Source organism: Oxyura jamaicensis, chromosome 2 (assembly GCF_011077185.1).
Source record: "Oxyura jamaicensis isolate SHBP4307 breed ruddy duck chromosome 2, BPBGC_Ojam_1.0, whole genome shotgun sequence".
NCBI classification, from domain to species: Eukaryota; Metazoa; Chordata; class Aves; order Anseriformes; family Anatidae; genus Oxyura; species Oxyura jamaicensis.
Genome location: NC_048894.1, coordinates 118,730,437 through 118,755,259, shown reverse-complemented (window position 1 = coordinate 118,755,259; position 24,823 = coordinate 118,730,437). Strand labels below are relative to the sequence as shown.

Genomic DNA, 24,823 nt, shown 5'->3' with positions numbered 1-24,823 from the left:
GTGTGTGCGCGTCTGGCGGGCCCCGGCGCGCGCGGCGAGGTAGCGGCGGTTGGCGGCCGTTGGGGCGCGGTGCTGCAGCTTCCCGCCCTCGCGGCTTCCCGCCCTGCACGCGCCCCCTGTCGTGGCGGGCGGGGGGCCTCGGGGCCGAGCCCCTCACGGGGGGGGGTTGAAGGGAAAGGGGCTCCCCGCCGGGGCAGTTCGTGTGCCCCAGCCTCTGGGTTCCCCAGCACAGCCCCGGTGTGCTCAGGGCTCCTCCCAGCCTTGCTCTGGGCACCTTGTTTTCCTCAGAAGTGGCTGGTTTTACACATACTTCCCTGCTCCCTGTTCCTCCTGCGTATTTTGGCTTGTTCTGTGGAAAAAATGATATTTTTCTATTGATCATATGCTACCCTGCGCCCTTTTTTGTTCTTGTGTCTTTTGGCTTGTTCTGTGAAAAAAAACATACATATTTTTCTTACAAGTTCCTTTGTACAGAGCCATGGATGATGGAGGGAAAAGCTGTATGCCTGCAGAAGTATCTGATACATCGGAATCAGTTTCTTTCATGGACTTGGTGGGTAAACCCTCACCTATGGAGTCAACAGTGCTGTACAACCCCGAGGAGCAGGAGGTGTGGATTGGTTCTGTGACGTGCCTTCTGTTTATTTCATTTTTCTAGTTCAGGCAAATGTTTTCTCAGTATGAAGTGCTGTATTCCCCGTCCCCAAGATGTGTTTAGTTATTCTGCTTACTCCTCATTGCTTACAAATAGGTTATAACCTGTAGCAAAAGCAGGTGGTCAATACTCAGTATGGCGCATGCTAAGCTTTTGAGGAAGTAAATGACTTGAGTAATTGCACTGAATGTAATGTGACCTTCCTGTTCCTATTAGTAACCTAAAAAAATACAGATCCTTGTTGAAATTTTCTTAGGTGCTTGGGAATAAAGTTTTACTGCTCTGCTGCAGCCCATTTTTGAAGATGGTATAACCATAGCTGCTTTTTGAGTAGGAGGTTCCCTAGTTGATTGCACTCCAGGTGGTTTAACCTTGTACAGTGAGTGGTGTGCTGGTCATGGGAAGGCCGTGGGGAACTGGTGAGGCTTCACTGAATCATGCAGCTAAACAAAGCAGGGCCTCTGAAGCTCTGAGAAAGGAGGGAGTCTTGAGGTCCCTCAAAATCTCCCTGTCACTATTGCTTCCTTTGGATGGAGGGCACCTTTATATAAGGAAAAGCATGGAAAAGCCCATGTTAGCAAGTGAGAGTTGTTACTTAGAGGAAGGCGGTGGTAAAGAGGTGGTTTCTTGAAGAGTGTGTCTGTGTTACCTGAACATGCTCCATACAAAATGGAAGTGCAGAAATACAGAGCAGCAATTTAAAAACTGCAGCTTGAATTCAATACAGAGGGAGGCCAGAAGGTGGAGACAGTGCATTTTGCACCTCCCATAGCCTCCTTTTCTTAAAGTCAAAATATCTTCATCATCATGGAAAAGAACATCGAGTTACAGAATCACAGAATTTCTAGGTTGGAAGAGACCTCAAGATCATCGAGTCCAACCTCTAACCTAACACTAACAGTTGTGGGGTGACGTGGAAGAAAGGGCATTAGGAGGTCAAGAAGCAAGTGACAGCTCAGGGTGTGAACCTCACAAGGAAGGAGAGAGGGAGGCAGAAAGATAAAATAGGAAACAGTGCATCAGAGATGTATGCTGGCATGGTTTGGGGCTGTTTTATTTAAAAAGAGGCCATTATAACAATGCATCTTGTTTTTTTTATGAATAGGCATACCAACCTTTGAAAGTTTTCTTGAGGGTGAGGCCCTTTTCTTTAGCAGAACTGGAAAACCATGAATCTCAGGTTAGTTATAGAATTAAGAAATAAGCTTTTTCTTCTCCCCGAAAAAGATCTAGTATTGTAAGCTGTGACTTTTGCTTTAAAGTCATGTACTTCTTCTGAATAGAGTTAGTGGACACCTGCATAAATATGACTATTACAATTTTTACTAATTTGCACAATACCTGTATCTCCTGTGAAACCCAACTGGTATGTTATTTAAATACTTAAATTTGTGGTCACCCTTAGCTCTGTACGTGGCTCAGGAAATGAAAGTTTCATGCAAGATACATACTTCTAGGAATAATACATGTGTTTGATGCTTGAGTTTCTTGGGAATGTCCAGAATGCCTGGTCTTAGTTGATTTGCTGCTCTTCTTCCTGTCAGTTTTTTCTGTAACTTTTACAGTTTATTCTGTCATTCTTAGATGCTTCGGTGTTTTACACTCACTCGTGCACATGCAAACACGGGAATTCTCCTCCTTCCCCACTCCCCCATTGCAGACACTGCTGCACTCAGCTGCCCTTGGAGGATGATGTCTCTGCAGTGTGTCTATCAGCCCTGATCTTTGCAAGGCCCCATGGGCTTTATAATTTGTACATGACCTGTTTGAGGAAGGATTTAATATTTGCTCTGATTTGCTTCTTGAGATTTGCTGCTTCCTTTTTTGTGTGTGTGCTCTAGCATTTAATCTGCCAGAGGTGGAAACTCGCATTTTTTTTTTTTCCAGTAGGATTTGTTTCCCCAGTTTCAATATAGTTTTCCCTAGCCAGTCCTCATTGGCTAGTATGCACTGCCCCAGTATTTCCCATTTGGTGTCATTCAGCCATCTGAGCTGACTGTAAGGATAAACTGATTTACAAAATCAAATTGTTCTACAAGTTGTCTCTTAATCCTTCTTTGGAATGGGAAACTTCTGAATGCCTGACCATCAATGAAACTACCTGTATGCTCTTAAAAGCAGCAAGGGAGGAGAAGAATAAGTGCTGAAGATTTTTGTTTTAAAGCTTTTGTCTTCATGTAGATAATAAAATTGTTGATCTTCTGAGGTATTAGCTGTACTGTATTTTGCATGGTATGAAGGCTTTCTCAGCCTCCCAAAACTATGAATGTTTGCAAAATCTCAGGTGAACTGATCACTTGTTGCTTATAGAGGTAATGCAAGCAAGGCATAAGAACACAAGATGAAATTCTGTTCTTGGTACAACTGGCAGTGATCCTACTCTCCTGTCAGTGACTCTGGAGAAAGTTGTTTTGCAGATACAGACTTAGATCAGATGTTAGGAAGAAATTGCTCACTCAGAGGGTGGTGAGGCACTGGCACAGGTTGCCCAGAGAAGCTGTGGATGCCCCATCCTTGGAGGTGTTCAGTGCCAGGCTGGATGGGGCTTAGGGCAACCTGGTCTGGTGGGAGGTGTCCCTGCCCATGGCAGGGGGTTGGAATCAGGGGATCTTTAAGGTTGCTTCCAACTGAAACCATTCTATATGGTTGATGTGTACACTGCCAGAAATGGTCCAACTCGTGCCAACTTGGCTGTGGGGTTAGCTGAGGTAGACAATGAGATTGGCACATTACCAGCTGGATTTCAGCTCTGCAGTTCTGACTCCTTTGGGGTCTCTACTCACTACTTCTGTGAGGCTGGAGGCAGCTGATGGCATGTGCTGCTGAGGTAGGATCCTTCTATATATAGCTTGGTAGGATTTAGCACAGCTAACCTGCATTCCTCATCCTGCCATGTGGAGGGGATGTTAGAGAGCACAGGGGTTTAGAGCCTGGTATAGTGAGTAAATGATTGGCCTAGATTCAGTACCCAGCTTCTCAAAGCTGCTAAACAAGTTGTCAGACTGACTTGTTATGGAGACTGCTAGGAAAACAGTACCTCCTTGTGTACATGCTGCATGTGGATTATTAGTGTGGCCAGCCTCTGCACACAGATGTCAGATTTAGCTACAAATGATAATCATTGCTGCTGATACTTCAGAACACTGTCAAGCTATATTGACAGTTCAGTTTGTGGTTTTGGTAGCCTGTCTGGTGTAAAATCAATTTTCCTGTCATATTGTATTCTACATTTATCTAGTTATGTGAATGCCAGGTAATCGTATCTTGCCTTTTACTTAGCTGGGAAAAAGCAATCAAACTAGACTTGAAACTAATTCAGGTTCCTTCGCTACTGATAGCACCATCTATCAATCAAAGGGTATGCTTCAAATTTCCTTTACTTCATTTCTGCTATTCATAACTTGTTTCATGTTGCCCCACTTCAATCATTTTAAGGTTCTCTATAGCTTTGTTTTCATAGCTTTTATACTGCAAGCCCCAGTCACAAAATACTGGTGTTTGGAAAGGGCAGGTTGGGGTGGGAGGTGGGTAGGGAGGAGGGAGAGGAAAGGAAGGGTGGGAAGGGAAAAAGGAGAGGGGCACAAGAAAAGAGAGAAAAGGGAGGAAAGGGAGAAGGTGATAAGGGAAGGAGGGAGAGAAAAAGCGAAAGTGAGAGAAGTTGGTGGAAGGAATCTAAGAAAAAAAAAATAAAGCTTTTAGAAGGCTCCAGACAATTGCCTTAACTTTATCTACACCCTGGTTTTCATGTGAAGTGACTATCTCCATAGTTGTTACACACCTCAAAAGGGATTATCTGTAAGCTTTGTAAGTGTTCATAGTTGTGGTAAATGGATGAAAGTACTATCTTTTTTACATAGGTTTTTACCTAAATAATTTTGTGATGTTCTAGTTTACCTTCTCCTGTATTTTTTTTTAAGGGTTGTGTAACTATTGAAGATCCCCAGACAGTAATTCTTCATGCACCCAAAGAGTCTTCTGCGATGAAAAACAGTGAAAGAGGGATTGGTCAGTCTGTGCATAGGTTCACCTTTTCTCAGGTAAACAAACGTTTTTCTTCTTGTTTTTAGTTACAGTTTTAGTTATTTATCCACTGTAATGATAACAATTGGAGTCTTTCTACTACATTGTGCAATTTGATTTTTCATCTTTGGTACTGTGGCATTAACAACCCATCAGACTGCTTATTATTTACTTACAGGCTGTCAAGAGAGCTGTATTACAATGAAGCTTCCTATTAGATGAGACAAGGAAGCTTCTTTGGCAGCTCTGTTGTTTTCTTTGATTAGATGCCACAGACGCTTCTTGTAGGCACAAACTTACTGTGTTTCTGCTGTTCCTGCAGATGTCCTCATCTGGAAAGTGTTACAGGAAATTACATGTTTAAAGGGACTTATGTAAGCATGTGTTTAGGGACTTACTTTTGAAAGAACGGCAGCCTAACTGCTTAAGCCTTCTAGAATGGAGATAAATTTCTTAATTCTGTTACCTACTGCAAAAACTTCTGGTCTTACCATATCAAAAGAGAAACAGTTCCAGGTTTTGAGTCATTTAGGCCACTGTGACTGCTGATCTTCTCATCGATTGCGGGTGGTTGGTTCAGAGGAGGAGAGAGCTGTGCATTACTAGCAGAGCTGTTGAAGGTATCCATTAAACAGTATGTGCTGAGTAGTATTCTGAGCAGTTTATAAGTAGGAAAATATTTTTAAGGAATCTGAGTGTCTCTAAGAATTTAGCAGGCATTCTACAGAAAACCAAGCTGATATCTCCTACTCAGCTTGCCCTGAAAAACTAGTCACTGCTATTCAGTGTTCAATGCTCTGATACGTTTAAAGCTTCTTTATGCACTTACCGCTCATTTCTTCCGTTCTCTTTTCCTCCCTTCCCCAAGGTCTTTGGACCAGAAACTACTCAAAGTGATTTTTTTGAAGGCTCAACAAAAGAGATAGTAAGAGCGTATGTTAATGGAGTGAATGGACTGGTGTTTACTTATGGGGTTACAAATGCAGGCAAGACATTCACTATCCAAGGTATAACATGTTTGCCAAAAAGCACCTATATCAACCAAGTAAATATTCAATGAGAAGATTGTACAAATATCTAAACTTTGATCTTCCTTTATTTTAAGGAACTTCAAAAGATTATGGTATTTTACCTCGCTCACTTGACATGATTTTTAACCACATAAGGGGAAGACAGTATCTGAAGATGAACTTTAAGCCATATTTGAGCAATGATGTTAAGAAATTAGAAGATGCACAAGTTAAACAAGAAGAAGCCATTAAAGCTGCCATTCTTGCATCGTTGAAAGAGGTCAGTGACCAAATACTTCCTTATTACTGTATGAAGCTTCTTACATACTTGATATCAGGCTAGTCTTCACTGATCAGTTCCACTATTGATTCTTTAGATTTCTCCTAGTCTACAGTATGGATTCGTTATGAACTTTGGAATAATAAGGCAGGTGGTGGTTTTGGAATTCGGGATAAACTGCAAGAACTTTTTGCAGCAGCTCACAGTTCAAAGCAAAATTTGTTGCAAAGCCAAAGTCTGGACTTCCAGAGAGGGGCAGTTCTCCAGCTGATGTTAATAGCCCTTGAAAAGTCTCTTAAAAAGCTGACCCATCTTAAAACCTGCTTCTTGTTGTTGCTAACAGAATCTTCTTTGGGTTCAGGTCCTCAGATTGCTTCACTGGGCAGCTGCTCAAATTCCAGTGCTAGTTCAGAAGAGGTGATGGCAACTCTTCAGCAGGGGCAGCAAAGAGGAGGAGTCTCTTTTGGTGGAAGATGGTTTTAAAGCAGATTAAAACTTGTAAACCTGTGGCTTATGTATGCGGTTTCATATAGAAGGTCCTCTGATAACAGCAAGTAAAATGAAAGGCTACAAAATCCTTTCCTAAAAGGATTGCAGCTTGCTTTAGGGGATTTTAGGTATCTCACTGTTCTCCGAGTCAATCACAGAATAGTTTGGGTTGGAAGGGACCCTTAAGAATTATCTAGTTCAACACCAAGACTGTAGGTATAACAGCTTTGATAGCAGAGACTTCTCTGTATCTAGTGAGTTCTGTTATTTGCAGGATAAGAAACAGCTCTCACCCAAAAAAGGGCACCCTTGTATAGAACAGTCAAGCATACTTCTAAGTCCATTTGCAAATTTTCACAGGATGTCTGACTTTTTTCATTGTATTCTGTTTATTTACTTCTGGTAAATCAGTGTATTTAATGCCAAAATTCAGTAGGTTCAGCTGATTATGATTCAGAGCAAGTCTGAATGAATACTGGGAAGTATAGAAGTAACAATTGCCTGGGTTTTCTTTTTTCTATGGCCTTTAATACCAACATTCTTCAAGTACTCAGTTAGCTCTGAAAGAATATCCTTCTATGACTCCAATTCATATGTAAAGTTCCACTCTAAATTCTATTGTTTAATTTAAATTCTGCAAACTGAACTGTAGTCAGTCTGATTAACTTTTGAGGTAAGACCTCAGATTTAAAAATCTAAAAGCCTGAAAACCGCGTATTTATTTTGTGAGTCTTAAAAGCTCACTCATACTTTGTGTGCTTGTGCAGGGGGTGAGGGTCTTCTGAGGATCTTAAAGAAAAATAGAGACGATCAGGAGGATAGAGGGTAAATATTTCTTAAAAATCTTTGTGCAACCTACCAGCTTACAAGAAGGAACAAGCAGGAACTTAGGATCCAGAACAGGAGGTTGAATGCTGTATTTTGAAGATAATGCCATACTTCACAAACATTCCTTTCTGTTAAATCACTGTCTGACTTTGCTAATAGTTTAGCTGCTCAATGTTACAGTAGGTGATCTAGATGCTGAGGCGCTACAATGAAAAGCAAGCAGGAGTCCATCATCAGGAAAGAAAGGTAAAAATGCACCTAGAAAATAATGTGTAACAAGAACTTGTTTATATGTTACAATACTTCCATGCTGATAGCTCAGCTGTCCCCCATGCTGAAGGCATGCTTCTCGATAGCTTGTGAATAGCATCACTGTTCGGATGCTTGCTCAGGCTTGTAATCTGAGAGCAGATATGGTTTGGTGGGCTTGGTTTTGCTTTACATGGATTTCTGTAGGCCCTTTTCCCAGGCTCAGTTTACAACTCATGCAGAAAGAATCTGCTGTTCTTTTCGTTCTCAGTTTAAACTGCTCTGAATTACTGTAATACCCTTGTATTTAATGTTCTGCTGTTTGTTTGCTATACAGTACTGCTGCAAAAACTTGCTTGGTGTACTTTGCACAGTTTCCTTCCCTTTACTTGTTCTTTTCACTGGGTTAAATATTGCTTTTTGCTGTATTAAAAGCTGCTTTGCTGACACTCCTATTCCCACCTGTTCTTGTACTTGCTATTAAATGTCAGCCTCTGTCACTGGCAAACAAAGTCAGTTCCTGTTCCCACTTGTTTTCAGTCAGTCTTAGTATTCTTCCCTGTAATCTTATGATTTGAAGAATAGTATAGAATCATGGCTAATTCACTCAGTTTTAAAATCTCATTACAAAAACATTATCACGTGCACAAGTATCTTTTGCATTCAGTTTTTCATGTGTATACATGCCATACATGCAAGTCTCTCTCCCTGCTTTAGGATTTTGCTTTGTACTTTACAAAGAGAATGAATAGAGTCCCTGCTTGTGGTTGTATGTGTAACTACTCAAGCAACATAAATATACTGACGGTGTAGTCTTTGTAAAATGAATGCTTCTAAATTAATGATAATGAAACTGCATACTATTTACCTTTTAAAAAAAGGCAAGACTTTTTGAATCTGTTCCTCTCTTCTGCTGTCGGATGACCTCCATTTAGCTTTGGGTTTCAGGAAATCAGTTTGAATGCCCTAATGAGAACTTATTTACACAGGTACATAAAATGTGGGGAGGCAGGGAGTGAAGTCCTACTTGGAGATGCAGGAATCTCTAAATAGTAGGAGATGCTACTTCTGTTACACCTGTTGTCCTAGAGATATTTTGAAGCCTATACTTTGACAAGTCTTAGCAGGTTTTCAAATAATTTTGTTGATGTGAAGAAACTTAGGAAAGGTGTTTACTCAAAATACACTGTTATCTGTATGGAATTTTTGTGGCCTTTTAATTTAGACATAGGCTGTTGCTTTATCAGATCTTTGAGTCCTTTATGAATCCATCACTTACTTTTTAGGACCTCACACCAAAAGGAAGTTTGACACAAATGCTCACAGACTTGGCACAAGCCTCTGACTCTTATTTATTAAGCGATCCCTGCTGCTTTTGTCTGTCCTTTGCCCCCTACCCTGCCGTCTGTCCCTGGAAGAGCCTTATTTCTCCTGTTTGGTTGACCCAAAATACTGTTCAGACTTGTCCAGTAATTCATAAATGTGCTCTGGGCAGTCACAATCTGAGAGATATCCTTGTTTCTTCCTGAACTATAATGTCTCTCCTATAATAGTGGCAAGTGGCCTCCAAGACATGTTGCTTGGAGTAGCAGAGGGCAGTAATTCTTGTGAGGAGGGAAAGAACACTTGCTGATTTGAGTTCAGTATTGTTAGAAACATTTCTATCACAGCTCGAGTAAGGGTGGCTTAACAGTGTATGCTGCTAGTTCAATATTTAAATCTTAAATACTAAAATGACTGTCACGTTTCACTTCTGCTGGTCTGTTCATTTGGATGTAACAGTCTCTTGTTTCCTCCAGGAGACGGAAAGTATCTCAGGTGCTGTTACAAATATGTGTCATGTGGAGCTGACTTCTTCCAACTCTACTTCAAAAAATCAGCCTTCTGATCCACTAGGTAAAGTGGAAAATGCCTTTTTGGGGAAAAAGGAATAGAAACTTCGGAACTTAAGAATATAAGTAGGTAACAACTGGTGGATTAAAAAGTCTCTGTACTGCACTGCAAATTAAATAAAGGTATTGCTTTACCGAATTTAAATAGTTGAACTGGGAGGAAGAGTAACAATGTAAAATATGTTGTGACAGCTTTGCTCCTTCTGGGGGGAGAGGGAGATCTCCTTCTGCGAAGCTAATGCATAATGTGCTGAAAGCTTGCAGTAGAAGGGGAATAGCTTACAACATGTGCGTGTCCTGGGTGCTTATGGCTGCTGTGAAGTATGAAGACTTCTGGGTAAACTCAGTTATCCAGAAGTTGTATATCATTGTACAACGCATATATACAAACCTCATTTTAGAAGGTTCTATATATTGCCTTAACACGAGAGACTACTAAAACTGTTAAGATTTATTAATATGTTGTTTGACCACTGAACTAATTTTCTTTTTTTGACTAGCAGAGAAGAACTTTGTTCCACTTGACACACATAGGACCAATACAGACCAAAGAACACAAGCATCTGTGTGGATTTCCTTTTGTGAAATTTATAACGAATATGTGTATGATTTATTAAGTGTATTATCTACATCTAAAAACCAGAAACGTAGAGTCTTAAGAATTTGTGAGGATCAAGGAGGCAATTCTTACATTAAAGGTATCAGTACTGCTTATGACCTCAGCAATTTCACAGAATGTCTTTAGAGATCAGAAGTGTAAAAGGTCTCTTTTCACAGACTTAAAGTGGATTAACACTCAAAGCACTGAAGAAGCCTGCAAGATACTAAAAATAGGAAACAAGAACCGAAGCTTTGCTTGTACTAGAATGAATGAGCAATCAAGTAGGAGGTTTGTTCCTTTCTTTATAAGAATACTCTTTTTTTAAGGGCAGGAGGAGGGGAAAGGAGGAGAAAATTTCAGAATATCTGTGAAGTGAACCACTAGTCAACATTAATTTAAGACTTTCCTTAATTCTGGTGTTGTTATGAAATTCTTCCTGGAAGAAAGCTTGGACAAGTGTGGAGAAGCCCTATGAGTTCAACGATATCTGGACTTTGGTTGCCATTTATGGCTTTAGACGATGAAAAAGATCAAATCTCATCTATTCTTGAATATTGTCAGGGCTATGGATTTTGACAAGCATTAATGACTCTGAGTGGGGAGGGCTGCGCAAGGACTTTGAAGGAAAAGCTGGATAATTCTGCCAAGAATTATCCTGCCAGCGTGAAACCTGGAGCCTGTCAATAGGGAATGTAGGAAGGAGGGAGTCTTGCAGTGCCTTCTGGTGCTGCTAGATTGCTTTTTGTAGCTGAGCTTGCTTGGTATTTTAAGATGTAAGACCCTAGCTCTTAGCCAGCTTTGGGAGGGGGTCAGGGAGAGCCTGGTTTGATTAAGTGGGAGGGAGTAAATAAAAAAAGATGGTATACTTTCTGTGGAAATTGCATTCCTAATTGTTTTTAAAAGTCCTCTTACTAATTTAAGTGTGGAGGGGCCTGCTGCAGCTGCATATTCAACTAGTATAATCATAGTGTTACTGAGGCTGCTTTTTCCCTAAAAAGCAGTGGTTATACATTTTGTATTAGCTAACGACAGCTTCCATCAAATTTCAAGCTATGCTTCCACACGAGCTTCCACACGAATTTCACTAAAGATTATAGTGCAGAAAAGAATCATTTGCTTTTCTGGCAGAGTTCTGTGCCTAGCATGTAATATTTATTTGCACAAGAGAAGACACTGACTTTGACTTAGCTTGTTCCTGAACCATGCTGTTTTTTTTATTTTTATTTTTTTAAGAAACTTCACTCTTTAGTTGTGGATTGGTGTTGAGGGCTAAAGCACTACTTTACATTTTTACTGGAGAACTTTGTCTCCTATAGTATGTGCTTCCTGATTTACTGGATAAACTGGGGACAGAGCACTTATGGCTCTGGAACTTTGGTTTCAGCTAGCATATGTCCATTCTCTTGTCTTTGTAGCTTGATGTCTGAAACAGAATAACTATGGCCTTTCAAATATTGAAAATTCAACCTTTCTGGAAAATTGAGAATAACTTTGAAACAGAACAAATAATTGTGTATGTTGAGAACTAGAAAGAATTACAGGATTGTTGACCTATTCATTTCTAAGTTAATGCTTCAGATTCACTGAGTTAAGATTTTGTATACCAAGTGACTACCTGAGTGCTCACTTTCTGATCAGTAGACTTAGGGAACTAGCTTTCTTTTTTTTTTTAAGACAGCTTCCAGGTTTCATGCAACATTTTTCCTTCCCCTGTATAGAAAGAAATGAAAAGTTCCAAAATAAAACTTATTTCTGCTTTTTGCTGCTGGATGAATGTACTGCGAACGTAACTACTGTAAATCAGTGAATTCTTGTTCTTTTGCTCTGAATTTTATGTAGCATTACACATTTTACTTTGCTTCAATGGCTGCTTAATTCTCATAATTCTAGTTATTAAAAAGGACTTCTTTCCATTCCAGTCACAGTATTTTCTCAATCCGGCTACTAAAGCTAACTGATGAACATCAACCACATGTTCTTGGAGTTTCAGAGTAAGTGAATGCTTCACTTGATTACCAGAATCTAAATATTCTAGCATGCTTGCACCTTATCAGATTTTTCTAAACTGTTGAACTGTCTTTTAATACAAAAAACGAGTCATCTGATTGCTGAGAAGGAAATCAGAATTGCACTGGCTACATAAAACTGACTGGACACCTGATGGGGCAACATTTCTACTCCTGTCCTTACTCTGTGAAGGCGTGGCTGAGGGAGCCTGTTAAAATTCTGTCAGTAATACATATACTTGGGGAAATATCTTCCGTAATGTGGGAGTGGGAGGGGGGACAAAGCAGTACTCAGTAATACCACACTAAAATATTCAGGTCAGAAAAATTCAAATGTTTGGCTGATAGAAGCCAACCTCTCAAGTCAGGGAGCAGCCGCTAACACTGAAGACTGAAGGTGCAAGCTGTACCGGCTTATGGGTTGAATGCCTGTGGCCACACATTTGGTGTACACCTGGAACACAAATTCAAGTCTATTTTCACTCAAAAAGAACGTGGGTGACATGCTCTGGGCCTGCTCTGTAGTGTAGACTGCGGTAGGAGGGGATCAAGTGATTTGCTTTGAAACTATTCTCATCTAGAATGCTACTGTAGGTGCACCTGGTGAGAGCAATTACTAAGTCCTTATGCTTCTCTTGTGATTTAGAGGAAGTGGCCTAATCTTTTGGCTTTTTAAATGACTATTCATTTTTTTCCTGATTGATTATCTGTTTAGTTTGATGTGGAGGAATGAGGGCAGTCCTACAACAGAATGTTTTAGTTCATTCACAGCTCCTACTGAACTGTCTCTGCTGAGCAGAGATAATAACAAATAGGCTTCACCATGCAGTAACACCTTTTAGTGTCAGATGTTACTGTGATTAAAAACTCTTAAGATCACCTGAGGAAATGACTGCTGCTGAATTCCTTACCACTTCCTGTCTGGTGTATTCTGCTGTCAAAGCTTGTGGCAGCTGATAAATGAATGACAGTTTGTATGTTGCTTAAGCTTTTTTACTAAAAGCTATTCATCCTGTACTGAAAAGGATAGAGATCATACGATTGTAGCCTTTCACACAGTTCAAATGTGCCTTTACTAGTATATATAGTACTAATATGCACTTCAGTTGTGTCAAAGGCTACAATCTTATGAAGATATTATATAAATAAATGTATAAGTGAGCAATACTTGGGTTATGTAAGTTATCAAACTTCAGAGCTTCCTGTATTTCAAGAGCTCTGTATAGTATGTAAAAGTGAAATTCCTTGATTATCCAGGCTAGTTTTGTGATTGTAGCCTGCTGTGTCACAAGGGACAATTCAGTGGCCTGACTTTAGAAGCATATAATTGCTATAGCCAAGCTAACAGCTCTGAACTGGTCTGGGAAAGGCTTCTGGCTTCTTATTTGCAGAAGAAAACCACTTGTTCCACATCCAAAAGAGGCAGACTACAGATTATTGAAGCATACTATTGTCTTCTGTGCTCGTGTTGCTTCAACTGTGGAGGTTGGTCAAAGTGCACAACTGTCTCTGCATCTCTCATCTTGTCTGGAAGCACTTACGTTGTTATTGCCACAAAATTTGAGTTCCTAAAGTGACTTTTTTGTAATGTAAGAATGCCTACAGAGTTTAAAATGAAGCCTACAAGCAGCCTTCTTTAAGGATGCTGAATAGGTTGTCTCAGGAGCAGCAATTTTATTCAAGTATCTTTATATACAAGGGGAAAATAGTTTAGTGCTGTTGTGCTAAATACCTTGCATAGTGCCTTCTGGACAAGGTACATAATAAGTACAAATTATTCCATGATCTAGGTAGGCTGACATGAGTTACACATTTACAACTTAGATGTGTAAAGAAATAATAATAAAAAAAAAAAACAACTCAGTTCTTATACTGTTTAGAAACATGTTTGTGTGTTCTCGATAACTCTTGCATGCAGGTTGTCTTTCTGTGACTTGGCTGGATCAGAGAGGTGTAATAAAACACAAGCCTTTGGAGACAGACTAAAAGAAGCAGGAAATATTAATAATTCTCTTCATATCCTTGGAAAATGCATTGCAGCCCTGAAGCAGAATCAAAATCCAAAGTAAGTAAAGAGTTGTAAACAGCATGCTGAGTGTTACATTGAAACCCTAAGCATCCCTTTTTGCTTCTGTGAGGGATTCACATAGTGAGAAGAACATACAACTCTAAAATATTGTAAGCCTTCTTTATTGCAGATGTCGCTGGAATACCTGAATTTAACACTTTATATAAAACTGTGGGGAACAGCAAAAAAAAAAGGGGGGGAAGCAGGAATTAATAGCAAGACTACCAAGTTTTTTTCTTAGTATTTTCATATAAGCAATATACTTTATGTATTTTTTTTGAGGTGGAAGTGAATAAGACAAAAATCATACAAGTGGGCTCATCAGACAATTGACAGATGTCCTGTACTTAGATACTGGTACAAACCAAAATGGTTTTCTAACACTAGGGAGCAGTGATGCAGGCACTTCACTTCTCTTAGCTTTAAATACTTAATTTGCCAGAGAGCTTATGAGTAAAGGAAGGCCTTGATCTTTGAGACAAAATAGCTTAGGTTCAAATATGAGCAACTCGATCTGTTTCCTGAAAGAGAAACAGAATTAAACCAAATTACAGTATCACACGAGCCTTTTCACATCTTCTTAGTTTCGTGTTTTCATTATTCTTTTTTCTATGAGGATGAAGCCAAGCTATATTCCGTTCAGAGAGAGCAAATTGACTCGTCTGTTTCAGCCGTTCTTCTGTGGAAAAGGCAAAGCTTGTATGATTGTAAACATCAATCAGCATGCTTCCACCTATGATGAAACGCTGCATGTAATGAAATTTTCAGCTATAGCCAAACAGGTAAGGGTGCATCTAATTTCCTTGCTATTCTGCAGTCTGCACTGCTAGCATTTTGTGGAATGATCACATAGTGCGGGCTTCAGTGTGATTAGGATTGTAGATGTGTCATATGAGTTCTTGTGCATACAGTTCCTCTCTAAAAGGCTTCCAGTAGTCTGGCCTGTCCTCAAACCTGTTTGTGGTAGTAAGACAAAGATAGCTGCAGCTGTCTGTGGCTTGTTCAGGACTGTACCACAGACACTGTAAAAAGTAGTCTGGGCAGTTTCATATATGACTGGCTATGCTGTACATCTGAGGAAGTGCAAGATTAAAACTTAAGCTTTTGATGACTTGTTTAATTTGTGTGCACTTAAGCATCTGTTTGTACAAGCTGACAATTGTTCAGAAGCTTTCTAGATGGCTAGTGGTGGTAGTAAAAGAAAGAGCTTCTCGTTTTGCAGTCCAGTCAAGGTCTCTTGTGCCTGTGTTGCTTCTATTTGGCTAAATGCAAGTAACAACAAAGAGAGAAGGCATTTCTTTGTAAGTTAAGTCTTGAAGGTAGCGTGCTCTTCTCCTTCTGCAGGCCTTTTAACAACAACAAAAAAGCTCCCTTTGCTGAATTTGCATACTTCCATGCTTTCTGCCAGCTCTGCTCCCATTAAATTCAGCACTTGGAGATGGTGTCTGGTCTGAAGTTCACTCAGTTTCCATAGAAGCTGCTTCTTGTAGGTTGTGGGATGGTGGGTGATTCTGTTTCATGGGGAAAAAAAGTCCATCTCTAGTCCATGGACTAGTTCTTATACTTCTCAAGTCTGTAATTGCATATCTAATCTCATCTCAGATTTTTTTTCTAATTATCTTTGGCTGCAACTTTCTTAATAAGATTAAGAGCCTGCGCTGAGGAGACAAGCTTCTTTAATATGCTGTCCTATGACATAATTACTTATTATATTTCCCTAACTAGGATGAATTTCTGGATCCTGGTCCCAGAATTTCAGGAAAGCAGCAAATGCTTTAAGGGTTTGCTTTCAGCTTTTCATCAGCTTTCCAGGAAACTACGCTAAACTGTTATTGTAGGGGGAAAGAGAACACCTTTCTAGACAACCACATCAAGTTTGCTAGTAGATAATCTTTCCCACTTTTGCTTTGCTACAGGACTGAAGTTTTTTGTTTGTATAGATGATTGTCTGCTAAAAGCCATGTAAAATGTTGTTAGTGTACTTGGAATCATTATTGTAAATACAACAACATGTTCATGCTACTTCGTAGTATTCTGATTTTGCAATGTTAACAGCACTGATATTATGTTCAACTCTGGATTTTTCAGGTAATCCAGACAATCCTGCCCAAAAGTTTAGGTTACTACCCACCAAAGTTAGTTGGAGGTGATGGCAAACCTATTGTATGCTTTGATGCAAACACATCTTTAGATGACCTTCCTGACTGTACTGAAGCCTCCACAGAAGAGGAAGTGGACATCACCATTCTGAGTCACGAGGTAGATAAACACCTACTCAAAGCTGAACCTAGGAAAGCCGTTGCTATTAGCTCTGATATTAGAAACTTGCTGTAAGAGGTGTGCTCGAAGCTGTGTCAAATGAGAACTGCAGACGTCTGCTCAGTGTTGAGTAAACCTAGACCTAAAGTGGTCTAGCTCCGAGGGAAACAAATGTAGTTGTGGGAGGTCTTCAGTGGCTTTGTAGATAAGCCAAGTGCTAAAATTTAACTGATTGCACAATGAGACAGATAAGGAAGCTGTACATCTGTTTAAAACACAATGTTATTTAGTTGCTTGTGCTCTTTTGGAAATGGCAGGAGCAAGTTAAGATGTGGCATTTTAAAAACAATTATATAATCTAGTGGTAATTAACCACTGATTAATATTTAAATGCCAAAATGTACCAAACCAAAAATATTTTTGATGGTATAAACAGTCAAGATGGAAGGAGACTGGCTTTTTGTAATGGAAGAAAATCAAATTTGAAAATATCTAATCCTTGGTGCAGCCCCCATGAAAAGAGGCTTATAGAAATGCCCATTGTGAATGTCTATCTGTATTAACACATCTTTTCATTTGATGTGCATATCGGTATGTACTTCTAATTTTTCTGAACTAAAATATGTTAAATTTAGGATCTCTTGAAAACTACAGAGAACCTAAGAGAGAAGCTAGTTGCAGAAAGGCAAAGTAAACTCCTTCTGGAAGTGAAGATACGTAGAGAGATGGCAGAAGAAATGTTCCGACAGCTGCTGGAAACAGAGGAAGCCTGGAGGCAAGTCACATTACAATCCTATTCAAAGCTGAATTCCACACATATAAAGGCATATGCTTACATATATGCAAGACGTGTGTGCTCATACTACTTAGAGAAGTTAGGACTGACTAGTTTAAAAGATTCAGATGAAAAGAGAAGAGGAACATTAAAATCAGCTTTTACAGATCTTCCTCTTCCTATGTACAAGGAGAAAGTAATGCTGCTTTCTGATGAACTTTGTAATTTGTAATTACTGCAGGTTGTCTTGTTATTAATATTTGGCAAATACAGAAGACTGTTGTAGGTACCTGACTGAGGCTTGTGGTTGCTCTAAGGCAAGCACTTGGTCACTGCATGTCAATATACATGCATGTGCTTCAGGTGGTTTGAACTGTATCTCTTTGAGCTCTCCTTCTGGCTTCTTGCTTCTTGATGACTTTTGAACTTATCTTACTGTCTTATTAATGCAGGCAGCCACAGTAGTTTACGTTACTAACTTGGGGATTTCTTCAAGTGTGTCCAGATTGCTCAAGCTGAATTTATTTCCTCTTAACTCATCTCTTCTTGAAAATGGTTTCCTGCTGTTTGAGTTGCTAACAAACACTAGCCCAAAGTTAAGTTGCCAGCTGAACCCTCCGTGCTTTAACACCTGTACTGACTTCAAAATTGTTTGGGTGCATTTTGCCAAACACATGAAGCAATTAATGATACTTATCTGTTGGGCTGATGTTCAGTTTCTACTGGGCCAGATTTTAAATTCTGACAAGACTAACGTGTACTTTCTGTAACTTGAAATAATAAAGTAAAGCAAATTTGATGCTTAATGAAAAGAATAAACAACAAAAAAAACCTGCCCACACCCCCCCAGAAATAGGTTTCAAATATCAGGTCTGAGTGTAGTCATACCTACCATTATAAGTTGGTGGTTTTTTTTAGTAAAACTTCTGCTTCACAGATCTTTCAAGACATGGTCTAAACCCTATACTTGAAAATATTATGCAGACATCTGTCTTTTTAATAGTCAGGCTAACAGAAATCTTCTGAGTGTGATGTAGCTACAAGCACTGATCACCGGTATACCAACAGGATTTAAGATATATCAGGAGGTTTTCAATGCCTCAGCTGAAACTGAAGCAAGGACTGCTTACACTCAAATTTAGATTTCAGGTTGAACTTTTTTTTAGCCTTGTTAAAATCACTTGAGCATTTGGGATTCTAACTGGTTCTAGTTCCTGGAGGCTGAGCAGTGACTGTGTGGTAATAAAGGGTTTGTAACTTGGGTTGGTGAGTTACTTGACAAAGGTGTGTCATGCTGATAGAGTATCTTAATTCCTCCTAGGCATCAATTTCCACTCGACTGAGTGCTTATGTCCTACTGAAGTAAGCTTGCCACTGGCTTACCACTTCTGCAGCTGTGAAATAGCAAGTTCAGTGTCACTGGAGATTCATGCACTTGAGCTGTGAAGTGCTTACGTAGTATAATGTGGTAGACCACCTAAGTACCACATAGATATTTTTACTATTAGCCACTACTATTATGACCTTCAGCTTCTAAACAAGAGTGATGTAGCTTGTGCTGAGGTCTGTAGCTGTGTTTAATAGTTCTCATATAGAAGAGAAGAAAGGATCAGAATAACCACAACAAGGCTGAGTTCAAGGGTTAAATGCATATTCTTCTACAGCATTCTGTTTGGTATGACCAACTAGAAGTTATGCCTTGATGCAAGTCTGTAAGATTATTGAGAATAAAAAGGAGACAAGGGAGAAGAGTACTTGTTTATTTGTTTACTATGTATTATTAGATAAATAACTCTGGTGTTTCAAGTTGAACATGTGTAGCCAAACTGTACTGGCTGTATAATTCTAATACGCTAAGTAAACTAACATATCCTTCTCAGTAACCGCTTGGAAGATATGAAAGACAGCTATGAAGAAAAACTGGAGAGCAAATTTGAAATGTATAAAGAGGCCATCAAGAAACACGCGTACATGTGTGCAATGGAACAAATTGAAGACCATTATGTTCCCATAGAAGAATTTATAGCTGAACAAGAGAAAGTTGAGGTATGACTTGATGGCTGCTAAAAACTTTTCTGACAAGCTAGCCTTTTAACTGTAAATAGGGCTTTTCAGACTCATTCAGGTGTTCTAAGTGTAACACTGAACATTCAAAATAACTGTAGCAGTTCAGCCTAGCTATTCTGATGCCTAAAACTATCTATAGGGATAGAGATGTTTTGTCTAACATTAAGTGATACTGTATACCGAAACTTCATAGTCTATGAGAGCCCAGTTCTCTTAAATCTTTATCTCTGTAATGCAATGATTGCAACACCTAGAGGGGTAGGTAGTGTATACAGCAGTCTGGCTGTGAATATCCTTGGAATTGTAGGGTGTAGAGTCAAAGGTTGGTCTGAAAGGGCTGATGGACAGTTTAGTACAGGATTGCTATTTTAATGGTAATGGATCTCTGCTCTGAAGGCCTGTAAGAGAGGATTATGGAAAACGAAGCAGTGATGAGAAATAAAACTTTACACAGGAGAGAGCTTAATCTGAATGTGCTCACAACTAGGGCTGCTCAGTAGCTGGTGTCAGGAAGTTACTACTCCTTTGCACAGCATAAAGTGTGCAGCTTCTCAGAACTGCACGAGTATGCTACCTTAGTGGTAAGTCTTCGTAAAAGAAGTGCACAGTAGCACATCTGGGAAGGTGTACACTGGAGGTGTTTTCTTGTTGCGCTCGCCTGTCCAGGAACTGATTAGACATCTCACTCCACTGATAAACAGGCTTCTTTCAAGTTGTGAGGGAAGTTTTTTCAGTTGTACATTGTGAAACATTTCTGTGCTTACATCCCTCTATTTAGGTGCTAACAATCAATACTGTATTGTGCCGTGGACTCACCTTTTTCCATCTCCTTCATACTTCTCTTTGACAAGTGTTATTTATTTTTGCACGTAATGGCTATTCTCCTCAGATGGTCTCATACCTAATTTTCTATCAAAACATTACCAGATCAAGCTCTGTGGAGGTCTCCTTAGAAACAATTGTCAATAATTCTCTTGATTGGTCCTGTGTGACTTCTGATTTCTTTTGTTCTAAAACAATATTGGATCAAATGTGTTTCTTTTTGTTGTTGTTTTTACATTTGTGTTTTTGCTGCTGTTTTTTTGTTTGGCTTTTGTAAAAATGAATGGAGATAAGTTGGGATGCTGCTAAAAGATAAGAGTTTACCCTTACTTGCTAGTTCTTGCTGGCAGATAATTAAAAAAGGGCAAGCAAAATAACTGACTCTTACCTGCAGTTCAGACTGGAATTCAGGGCAGGCATGATGACTCAGTTACCAGAACAGTTAATGTTTTTTTTATTTTTTACCTACTTAGACTCTGTTTATATGTCCTTTTAAGCCACAGTTATAAATCATTTTGGGGGAGAAGTTTTTAATAGTGTTCTCTGTAGTTATATCTGCCTCTTATGCAGCTGTATCACCAGTGTAAGGGAAGATTCAAAGCCCAAGATTTTCTTGGTAGAAAATTAGATAAGGTTAAGTAGATGTTTAGACTAATTCTACCAAGTCCCTTTCTTTTTTCAGGATAGAGAGAGTAAAATATTGCAATTGGAAAGACAACTTGATGAACAGTCACGGAGATTGTTGGCTCTGGGAAGTCCAGATTCAGATATACTGACTACTGAAAATGGCACAGAACTAGGTAGGGATCTAATCTGGATTTTTTTTGTTCCATCTACTTTTGGTTTTGTGTATAAAATCAAACTTTTTTTTTTGTCTATAGGTCTTGCAAACAAGATGATGAAGAGAGCCAATGAAGGACTGCAGAAACAATGCACAGAGAAAGATGAGGTAGCTCTTGCTTAATATTTAACAAATCTGGGAATAACAGTCCTAAATTCTGTCATAGCTTCAGTGAAAATCCTGCAAATGGGTGTCAAGTTTACAAAAGAGTTCTTACCCAATTGCGGATGCCTCTTGTCAAAGGTTGGCTGTGTTTTGGCATTACTGTAGCTTGCAGAGGTACCTACTGCTCTGACGAGTCATGTGGCAAACATAATATGAGGTGGAAGTAGGGGGATATATGGGCTTGTAAATGTGTTGTAAACATTGCTGCTGTGGCCTCGGTGCTTTCCTTCTGGAAATGCTGCCTGCTCATACACGGGGGAACAGTTAAAAGAATCTGGTAGATGTTTATATCTAGAGCCAAAATAGTGCCTTAAACCCATCCTCGCTGTGAGTACTGAATTCCACCATCCACCTAAATAAGGAGTGAGGTCTCAGCCCTTTAAACAGACATGATCTCCCAGTTCTGAATAACCTGTAGAGGTGGAAATAGGGGCTTCAGGCTGCGTTACAGAAAACAAAATACTAATCATTTTTAGGTAGGCATTTTCAGTTTTTAGTCCACACCTCAAACTTACTGTAAGGCCATAGCTAGCTTCCTGTGTTTAAAGAAGATGGGGAGGAGGGAAGAAATGAACCTTTCTCCTTTCACTAATAGCAAATAGGAGTAGGGTTTGGAGAAACAGTTCCAGTTGGTTCTAATAAGCCATGTAGATGGAAAGTGAACTTAAATGCCTTTCTATTTAAAAAGTATAATCCAAAAATAACTTTTTCCTACCAAGTTTAATGTCTCGTTTTATGGCCCTGGCATTTGTTTTCCACTCCTGTTCTCAAGAGCTCTGCAACATTTTCCACTTCCTATGTCAATTTCAAATTTTGATGCTAGAAAGCAAGTTTGTCTTCTATGCTTGATTTGAAGATTCAATATTGATTTTTTTGTGAGGCCGGAAAATGTCAGTTATGGGAGTGCTGCCTGGCAATAACTGAATTGAGTGTAGTTTAATGCAGCTACTTTCATCAGTGCCCTTCCACTGCTTTGCTTCACAGTATCTATGCATGTGTGTGACTACTGTTCTTCCCTCCCTCTCAGCCATTAAACACGGGGCAAAAGTTTTCTAATTTAGCAATGTAGATGCTTCCCCTGTGACCATGTAGAATTAAATCATTGATATAATGTTGCTGGTTCTGACTTTGTTTTCCCTCTCAAGACCTTATCTACCAATATAAGAATCCATCTGACTAGCAGAAAGGTGAGGTTTTCTGTTGCAACTGTACTCCAGGTCAGAGCATAAATAGTATTAATGAGATGAGAGCATTCTAACAGCTACCCTGATGGAAAAGGAGCAGACTGTTCTTAGAAGTCTGTGCTGCTGTTCTTTGATTGCCAGGTCTGTGGAATCAATGTGCAACTTCGTCACAATGGTCCTTGAATACTCCAGCTATATTTTTACTAGAAATGATGGGTTGGGACATGGCAGGTTGGAAGAAGTAGTCTTCATCTTCGCTGCTTTGATCTCCCAGTTTGTAAGCATTTCCGATTGAGCAGTGCAGTGTATGAGTTCTAGGCAGAAACCAAATGCTTATGAAATGTGGTGTCTTGAACTTCAGTGTGTATGGGTTTTATTTTCAGCTTATAAAATCTCTGAAGTTGAAAATACAGAAGTTAAATGAAACTCTGCTAGAAGCTAATGAAGGCTACAGAAAAATGGCAGAAGAGAACAGCAGACTGAAGCATACAATCATGCTCAAGGTTTGACAACCATTTAAAAACAACTTTAACGTGGCTTGTTTCTGCAGTTACATTCAATGTATCTGCATCTTTGTACATGTAAAAACACTGTTCAGTCTCACTAATTGCTTTTGATGTTAGCATAATGTGTTTTTTTTGTTTTCCTTTGTTCCATTCTGAAATTCCTGTACTTATAACCCTCAAGCTTCACTTTTTGGCTTTGTATCTTGTAACGCAAGACTCCTGAGACTCCTTTTTCAATTTAAGTAATAGACTCAGTCAATAGGGAAACAATGCTGATACTGCTTGCTAATCTAAAGATGCCCCAATTTATTGTCAAGCACAAACTACTGTGTGGAATACTTGTGGAATCCTCTCTCCTGTCTAATCATGAAATGTCCTGCTGAGGGCGGGCAAGCAAGCTAGTACACTAATGTTACCGCAACTAAACCTAAAAATTTTTGGCTTGAAAGCTGTACTGGCACTCCTGCAGAGGTGGCCAAGCTGGATAAGAGTGATGGGCAGGCAAGCCACTTAATATTTCAAAAGCTTCATAAAGTTGACAGCATCTGACCTCAGGCATCACCTAGACTCCTAAGTAAAAAATGAAAAAATTGACCTCTTGACGTTTTGCACATGTAACTTCCAAGTGAAATAAGACAGGTATCAGACTGAGTGTTTATCTGAAAATTAAATTACTTCCTGCATAGTCCCAAGCCTGAGACTGATAACTGTTAATATTGAATTTCATTATTCTTAATTGGTGTGCCTTTTTCACCACAAGGACTACAGAGCATCTTGAAGACTGTGTTCTGCCCACTCAATGAATTTATTCAGTCCTAGTTAGCAGACTTACAAGTTTTGATTTGACCAGTTCTGCTTTAGTAATCACTTTGTGGCTTAAGTCTGGAAAACTTTTTTTTTTGTTCCTTGAGCAACTGAAATTCTTTGCATGGTGTGGCTGAGCGTTAGTGTCAGCTACTTCAGTCAGACTTAGTCTCTGTATCTGGTGGCCCAATAGTTTGCTGTTCTATTAATTACATAAAAGTAATTCAGAAGAAATAGCTACTGAATATCCACTTAGCATAGTAATCACAGGGGTGTTTGAAAGTAGTAAAATAGAAATATAGAAAAAATAGAAAATTAAGCTATATGAAAGACTTTGGAGTGTTCATGCACCTAACACAGCTGTATGCTCATAGGATCAAGAAATGGATAATCTTCAGAACTGGGCTAAACGTGTTCTTGAGCTTGAAGAAACAGTGTCTTCCCTGCAAAAAGAACTCGATGAACGCAAAAAGCATTTCTCTATTGAGGAACCAAAACAACAAAAACCTCGGCGAGGTTTGTTGGCTAACCTGAAATCTACGGTAGCAGGCACTGCTAGTACACCTCTTGGTAAAGGCTGGGGCAAGTGCGAAGATGTTTCAACCCCTTCAAGAAAACATGTACTGTTTGCTCATAAAACAAAAGAATAATACTTGATTAATGAACTGTGCAATTACTGGGCTGCTTCATCAGTCTTTAGCTGTTGTTAGCTTTTTTTTTTATCTACCCTTAGATGCCATCCTTACTGTCATGTTAACTGACAAATGTTTAATGCAAGACTCTTTTAATCATGTTGGATCAAATTTAGAGCTATGTAACTGTAGACTTCTGCTTTTACTGTTGATATGGGGATGAGATTTGAGATGTATTACAATATATATAAAATATATAATATAAATCTTAATTCTTGAGTAACTGCTATTGAGGTCTTCATACTTAAATGTGATTCATGAAGTGGGATGTTCCTCCTCTGCTGCTTATTACCTTTTAAAACTAAATATTTTGCTTTTGTTGCTGATTCCTAGAAATCAGATGGCTTGTAATTTTATAAATTTGCTTGATCCTTCAGAAAATACTGTGGCTTTGACCTGAGAACTACCCTCCTGGGACTAAACTGACCAAATTGTTTAATATTTGACCTCATAGAAGAAATAAAATGAGGTCTTATCTGGCTTCTTGCTATTTTGTGGTTAGTTTGACTTTGTAAAGGAACTTGTTTTAATAATGTTTGACTTTCCACTAAGGACATACATTAAACTCTGAAAAATCTATTTATAATAAAACTTTCAATTATTAGATTAA

General features: G+C 39.2%; 1 protein-coding gene across 3 annotated transcripts; it reads left to right on the top strand.

Annotated features, from left to right (window-relative positions):
- On the top strand, positions 1 to 24,823 carry LOC118162536 (kinesin-like protein KIF20A). Of its 3 annotated transcripts, none has more exons than XM_035318733.1 (19): positions 1 to 39; positions 462 to 610; positions 1,761 to 1,835; positions 4,573 to 4,692; positions 5,544 to 5,682; positions 5,781 to 5,965; positions 9,331 to 9,427; positions 9,924 to 10,121; positions 10,201 to 10,312; positions 11,944 to 12,015; positions 13,949 to 14,095; positions 14,715 to 14,880; positions 16,187 to 16,357; positions 16,993 to 17,132; positions 19,013 to 19,178; positions 20,704 to 20,821; positions 20,903 to 20,970; positions 22,595 to 22,714; positions 23,896 to 24,823. In XM_035318733.1, exons 2-19 carry the CDS (start codon positions 479 to 481, stop codon positions 24,169 to 24,171), a joined length of 2,502 nt encoding a protein of 833 aa, XP_035174624.1. In that variant the 5' UTR covers positions 1 to 39; positions 462 to 478; the 3' UTR covers positions 24,172 to 24,823. The 3 variants fall into 3 exon arrangements, with proteins under 3 accessions (XP_035174624.1, XP_035174625.1, XP_035174626.1); XM_035318734.1 differs by having other exon boundaries at positions 2 to 39; positions 9,927 to 10,121; XM_035318735.1 differs by having other exon boundaries at positions 31 to 39; positions 462 to 553.